The sequence below is a fragment of the Portunus trituberculatus genome, chromosome 1, assembly GCF_017591435.1.
Source record: "Portunus trituberculatus isolate SZX2019 chromosome 1, ASM1759143v1, whole genome shotgun sequence".
Taxonomy (NCBI): domain Eukaryota; kingdom Metazoa; phylum Arthropoda; class Malacostraca; order Decapoda; family Portunidae; genus Portunus; species Portunus trituberculatus.
Window position 1 is genome coordinate 3,912,748 of NC_059255.1, and position 7,500 is coordinate 3,920,247.

General features: G+C 37.4%; 1 protein-coding gene across 8 annotated transcripts in view; it reads right to left on the reverse strand.

Moving 5' to 3' along the window:
* Positions 1-7,500, reverse strand: part of LOC123509003 (5'-AMP-activated protein kinase subunit gamma-2-like) — a 120,297-nt gene that overhangs the window by 78,932 nt on the left and 33,865 nt on the right. The window contains exon 1 of one of the 8 annotated variants that reach the window (XM_045263597.1): positions 3,964-6,820. The exons of the other annotated variants lie outside the window; for them this stretch is intronic. Within the exon in view, the coding sequence (XP_045119532.1) occupies positions 3,964-4,149 (186 nt within the window). The 5' untranslated portion in view covers positions 4,150-6,820. Of the gene's footprint in view, positions 1-3,963; positions 6,821-7,500 lie in introns of those variants that run through there. 8 annotated transcript variants of the gene reach the window in all.

Consider the following 7,500-nt stretch of genomic DNA (forward strand, 5'->3'; position numbering starts at 1 on the left):
AGAGAGAGAGAGAGATCTAGGGGAAAAAAAAATTTGGAGTGGTTTTATCAATATTGACTAACTGATAGACAGACAGATAGACAGCCATGACACACACACACACACACACACACACACACACACACACACACACACACACACACACACACACACACGAAGATACGAGAAAGAAAGGAAGAGAGAGAGAGAGAGAGAGAGAGAGAGAGAGAGAGAGAGAGAGAGAGAGAGAGAGAGAGAGAGAGAGAGAACGAAAGAAAATGAGAGAAACGAAGAAATAAAGAAAAACAAGCATCGATTAGACAGACACACACACACACACACACACAAACACACTCTAAAAACATCCAAACACACTCAAAACACCAAAACACTCCCCAGACACACCCGAAACACCAAGACACACCTAAACACACCCTAAGCGCTCCTAAATACACCCAAAACACACTCAAAACATCAAAACACACCCAAAACACACTCGAACACACCCAAAACACGAGAACATACCCAAAACACACCCAACACCAAGATACATCCAAAACACACTCAAAACACACCTAAAACACACCCAACCCCACCCAAAACCCCAAAACACACCCCAAAACATACTCAAACACACCCAAATGACACCAATTTACCCAAAACACAAAACTCAAAATACACTCAAAACACACTCAAAACATCAAAACACACTCAAAACATACCCAAAACACACACAAATACACACCCAAAACACACCCCAATTCACCCAAACACTTCCAAACACTGCCAAACACAAGTAAACAAACACAAACCCTCCTTTCACCCTCTCCTCTTTACAAACACCAAAAAATATTTAAAAAAATCACTAAAACCATAACAAAACATCTCTAAACACATCAAAACACTTAAAACACTTCCAAACACGTAATAAACCAAGATAAACCCAGATTTTCACCTTTTCTCGTATCAAAACTAAGAAAAAACGAGAAAAAACACTAAAACACTCCCCTTAAACAAATCACTCCATAGAAAAACACACTTAATAACATTGAAAACATTTAAAACACCTTCAAACACGAAATAAACCAAGATAAACACAAATTTTCACCCTATTGAGTCTTAAAACGCAAATAAATCAAGGAAAACTATTAAAAACACACTCAAACACACTCAAAGTCACTCAAACTCACTCAAACACTCAAACTCACTCAAGCTCACTCAAACACACTCAAACACACTCAAACTCACTCAAACACACTCAAACACTCAAACTCACTCAAACACTCAAACACACTCAAACTCACTCAAACTCACTCAAACACACTCAAACACTCAAACTCACTCAAACACACTCAAACTCACTCAAACACTCAAACTCAATCACACACTCAAACTCACTCAAACCCACTCAAACACACTCAAACACACAAACTCAATCAAACACTCAAATTCACTCAAACACTCAAATTCACTCAAACACACTCAAACTCACTTAAACACACTCAAATTCACTCAAACACACTCAAACTCACTCAAACACACTCAAACACACTCAAACACAATCAAACATTCAAATTCACTCAAACTCAATCAAACACACTCAAACACTCAAACACTCAAACACACTCAAACAATCAAACACTCAAATTCACTCAAACTCAATCAAACACACTCAAACTCACTCACACACTCAAACTCAATCAAACACACTCAAACTCACTCAAATTCACTCAAACACTCAATTCACTCAAACACACTCAAACACACTCAAACACACTCAAACTCACTGAAACACACTCAAACTCACTCAAACTCACTTAAACACACTCAAACTCACTCAAACACACTCAAACTCACTCAAACACTCAAATTCACTCAAACACACTCAAACTCACTCAAACACTCAAATTCACTCAAACACTCAAACTCACTCAAACACTCAAACACAATCAAACATTCAAATTCACTCAAACACTCAAATTCACTCAAACACACTCAAACTCATTCAAACACACTCAAACTCACTCAAACACACAAGTAAGCATATTTAAACAAGATAATCCATTATAAATCATTTTTTCTCACCAAACACCCGCCAAACACTCCAAAAACACGAAAGATTATGAAAACACACGTAACATTTCCAAACACTTCCAAACTAATGCAAAACACTTTTAAAATCCTTCTGTTTAAATGGCACAAGTTTTCAAGGGTGTTTTAATGGTCCTTGTGACATGTGAATAAGATTGCTATATGATCTAAACAGACACACAAACACACCCCAAACACACCCGAAACGCTCCAAACACACACAAACACACCCGAAATACTCCAAACACACACAAACACACCCGAAATACTCCAAACATACCTCAAATTCTCTAAACACACCCAAACACACCCAAATACTCCAAACACCATCCAAACACCCCCCTCGCCACTAATCCCAAACACATCCTTTTAAACACACCCTTATCCAAACACCTCCAAACACACTCCTATCCAAACACAGTCTTATCCAAACACAGCCCGATCTAAACACACCACAAACACACCCTTATCCATACACACTCCTATCCAAACACACCCTTATCCAAACACAGCCGTATCCAAGCACACCCTTATCCAAACACCTCCTCCCCTCATTCAAACACACTCCTATCCAAACACACTTCTATCCAAACATACTCTTATCCAAATATACCCTTATCCAAACACACTTCTATCCAAACACACTCCTATCCAAACACACTTCTATCCAAACACACTCCTATCCAAACATATCCCAAACACATCCAAACGTATCCCAAACACACCCGTATCCAAACACACCTTTATCCAAACACACCATTATCCAAACACACCATTATCCAAACACACATTTATCCAAACATACCCCAAACATACCCGTATCCAAGCACACCTTTATCCAAACATTATCCAAACACACTTCTATCCAAACACACCCTTATCCAAACACACTTCTATCCAAACACACTCCTATCCAAACATATCCCAAGCACACCTTTATCCATACACACCATTATCCAAACAGTTTCCCCTCTTACATAATAAACACCGCTATCCAAACACACACCAATCCAAACACGCACCTCAAACACCTCCCAAACACCCCTTACTCCAAACACACCCTCAAAAACACCCACAAACACCATCCAAACGACCCCCAAACACTCTAAACACCCCCTAAAACACACCCAAAACACCTCCCACACAAACACCCCCAAAAACACCTCAAAAACACCACCCAAACAAGCCCAAAATCTCCCAAAACACCCAAAATCACCCAAAACATCCCAAACACCCCAATAACCCCAATAAACACCAAAAACACCTAAAAACACCTAAAACACCTAAAACACCCAAAACACCTAAAACACCCCAAAACAATCCCAACAAACCCCCACCAACATCCCAAACACCCTAAACACCCCAAACCCAAAACACTCAAAACACCCAAAACACCCCAAACACCCCTAAACACCATAAAACACCTTCAAAACACCCTAAAACCCTAAACACCCCAAAACATCCTCATTCCCACAAAACACCCCCAAACATCCTTCACCCTCAAAACACCCCAAACACCCAAAATACTCAAAACACCTAACACACCCCAAAACATCCTCATCCCCACAAACACCCTGAAAACCCCTGAAAACCTAAAACCAAAACACCTAAAACAACTAAAACACCTTAAAACATCCTTCACCCAAAAACACACCCCCAAAACCCAAAACACCCTAAAACACCCCAAAATATCCTCATCCCCACAAAACACCCCAAAACACTCAAAACACCCTAAAACACCCCAAAATATCCTTCATCCTCACAAACACCCCCAAAACACTCAAAAACACCCACAACCATCCTTCACCCCACAAAACACCCCCAAAACACTCAAAAACACCTAAAACATCCTTCACCCCCCCATAAAACACCCCGAAAACCCCCCAAACACACCTCAGTCTCATTTGGTGACGTCTCCTCCTGTATGGTAGGCTCGGGGTAGGATAAAGGCATCACATACTTCTTGACCCTCTTAGATCCTCCGTGTTTGCCTCTGCCTTGTTTGATCCCGTGCTCCACCTGCTCTGTGCTCTGAGTGGTCACAAAGAATCGACCAATGGCGTAGCGACCTGATGCCATGGTGATTGCTGTGTTTCTCTTGGTGTTTTTTTCTGTTTTCTTTGATTTCTTAAGTTTTTTTCTTGTTTGTTTTTCTTCTTGTTGTTCTTATTTCATTTGTATTTTTTTGTTTTCTTGTTTTTTTTTTTTTAAGATTTTTGTTTTTTCTTGTTTGTGTTTTTTGCGTTTGAAATATTTTCGTTTTTCTTCGTTTTTTCTTATTTTCTTTAGTTTATTCTTGTTTTTCCAAAGATTTTATGATGTTTTTTCTTATTGTTTTTTCTTAAGTTTGTGTATCTTCCTTTTTCTTCCTTTCCGTTGCTTTTGAGTTTATCGTGTGGTTTAATTAGCTTTTTCTTGGTTTATAAAGGTTTAAGTAACTTTCCTCCCCTCTCTTGGTTTTTTTTGAAGTAGTGATGGAAGTTACCGCCAGAGGACAGTGGAGTGTTGATACGTAAGTCAATTTGGTTTTTTGAAGGTTTTATTTGCTTTATATAAGTTTGGGTATGTTTCTTCTTCCTCTTCTCTTGTTTTCTTGAAGTAGTGAAGGCAGTGGCCGCTAGAGGAACACTGTATTGCTGGTACGTATGTTATTTTGGGTTTTCGTGTGGTTTAATTAAGTTTTTCTCGATTTTTTAAAGTTGTTTTGAGGTTTATAAAGGTTTCAATGTTTCTTTCTTCCTCTTCTCTTGTTTTCTTGAAGTAGTGAAGGCAGTGGCCGCTAGAGGAACACTGTATTGCTGGTACGTCTGTTATTTTGGGTTTTTGTGTGGTTTAATTAAGTTTTTCTCGATTTTTTTAAAGTTTTTTGGGGTTTATATATATTAAAGTATTTTTTTTTCCTTCTTCTCTTGTTTTCTTGAAGTAGTGAAGGCAGTGGCCGCTAGAGGAACACTATATTGCTGGTACGTGTTTTATTTTGTTTTTCTCTTGTGGTTTAAATAAATTTTTCTGGGTTTATGGAGCCCTTCTTGGTTTATTTTGGGTTTATAAAGATTTTTTGTGTTATTCTTCTTATTTGTGTTTTTAAGGAATTGTGGACAGCTGGTATGTATGTTATTTTGGTTTTTCGTGTGGTTTAATTCGATTTTTCTTGGTTAATTCTTGTTTTTTTAAAGATTATTTGTGTGATGGCCTTGTTTTTGAAGTAGTGAGGAGAGTGGCCGCTAGAGGGACACTGTATAGCTGGTACGTGTGTTATTTTGGTTTTTCGAGTGGTTTAAATCGGTTTTTCGTGGTTTATAAAGGTTTTGATGAGAATTTCCTGTAGTTTTGTAGTTTTTCTTGGCTCGTGAAGGCTTTAGTAGATGTTTCCTGTTTTAATGAGGTTTTTCGTGGTTTATAAAGGTTTTGATGAATATTTCTTGTGTTTTAATGAGTTTTTCGTGGTTTATAAAGGTTTCGATGAATATTTTTGTGGTTTTATAAATGTACGTGGTTTATAAAGGTTCTGATGAGTATTGTTTGTGTTTTAATGAGTTTTTTCGTGGTCTATATAGGTTCTGATGAGTATTTGTGTTTGTTTTTATGAGTTTTTTTTTCGTGGTTTATAAAGGTTGGATATGTTTTTTCTTATTCTTGTTCTTGTTGTTTTGAAGTAATGAGGGAAGTGGCCACCAGGGGAACAGTAAATACCTAGCAGATAAATTGTTTTGGTTTATTCTGCTAATTTTCTCGTTTTTTTCTTGTTTTTTTTAAGGGTTTTGTTGGTTTATAAAGGAATTATTGTTTTGTTTTGTTTTTTTCTTTTGTTTTTTGTAAGTGGTGCGTCAAATTTTGGTCTTGTTTTTTTTTTTTGTTGTTTTTTTCTTGTTTTTTTTAAGATTTCGTTTTATTCCATTATTTTCCTTGTTTTTGTTTTTTCTTTTGTTTTCAGTTTTCTTATTGAGTTTAAATTGTTTTCTCCTGTTTTTCTTTCTTTTTTTTCAAGTCGTGTATTAAATTTAAGTTCCTTTTTCCTCTAGTGTTTTATTTCGTTTTTTCTTTTATTTTCCTTGTTTTTTCTCGAGATTTTTTGTTTTTTTTAAGGTAATTTTCTCGTGGCTCGTAAAAATTCACAGTTTGTTTTATTTTTTATGTTTTTTTTATTGTTTTTCTTGTTAGAAGTTGTTGTTGTTGTTTTTTCTTTATATTTTTGGGAAAGTTATCAATATTTCCCTTTGTTTGTTTATTTAAGTTATTTTCCTTTTTTTTATTTCCTTATCCACTTTCACTTACTCCCTTTCTTTATCACTTTCCCTTCGTTATTCCTTATCCATTATCCTCTTCACCCTTTCTTTATCACTCCACACACTATTTCTTCCTTCACTTCTTCTCTTTTTATCCTCGTTCATATATTCCTCCGTTTATCAATCACTTCTCTTCCTTATTATCACCTACTGTCCTTTCTACCTTTTATCATCTTTCTCTCTCTCTCTTTCACTCTTCTTCTTCGTTATTGTCTATTATCGTTCTATTTCTCCATTTATCATTTTTTTCTATCTCTTTTCCTTCACCTTTGTCAATCCTTGTTCACTTCTTCCTCTTTATCAGTGTCTATCTACCCTTCGTTATCATGTATTGTCCTGTATACCCTTTCTTCGTCACTTTTCTCTATCTTCCTTTCTTCTATCTTTTTATTTCCTTTATTTATTTGTCATCTAGCGTCTCTCTCTCTCTCTCTCTCTCTCTCTCTCTTTATCAGTTTATTTGTTATTATTCATTCTATTTTTATTTTTCTCTTTTTCCACTGTTTCTTTCCTTCCTTCTACTGTTTTCTTTTTTTAATTCTTCTTCTCTCTCTCTCTCTCACTTTTTTTTCCTCTCATTCCTCTTCTTCCTTGTTTTATCAATTCATTCCTTCATCTATCTTTTATCAGTCTCTCTCTCTCTGTTTCCACTGTTTCTCCTTCCTTTCACTTCTCCACTTCTTCGATTCCTTCCTTCGTTATTATTATCCTTTCACTCCTTCCTACCTTTCATCACCATCTCTCTCTCTCTCTCTCTATCTATCTTCCTTCTCGTCGCCTCACTGTCACTGTTCACTGTTAGGTCACCATTGTCACTGGCTGTGGTGAGGTGTGTGGTGAGCAGGGCTGTGGTGGTGACTAGGTAAGCATTGCGTGGTGGTGATGGTGGTGGTGGTGGTGTAAATTCCTCACTGACTGGGAGAGAGAGAGAGGGAAACTGGGGGGCGAAATGGTGTACTCTCTCTCTCTCTCACTGTCTTCCTCTCTCTCACTGCCTCTGTCTCACCGGCCGTCACCATCCCACATAGTAAAGTGACACAGAGGGCCAGCACTGTGTAGGGAGCGCCGCCCCCCTTCTCAGGCACACAAACACACAGCACACCCTACCAAATGCAATCCACACACTTATAACGTACTTTTCCTC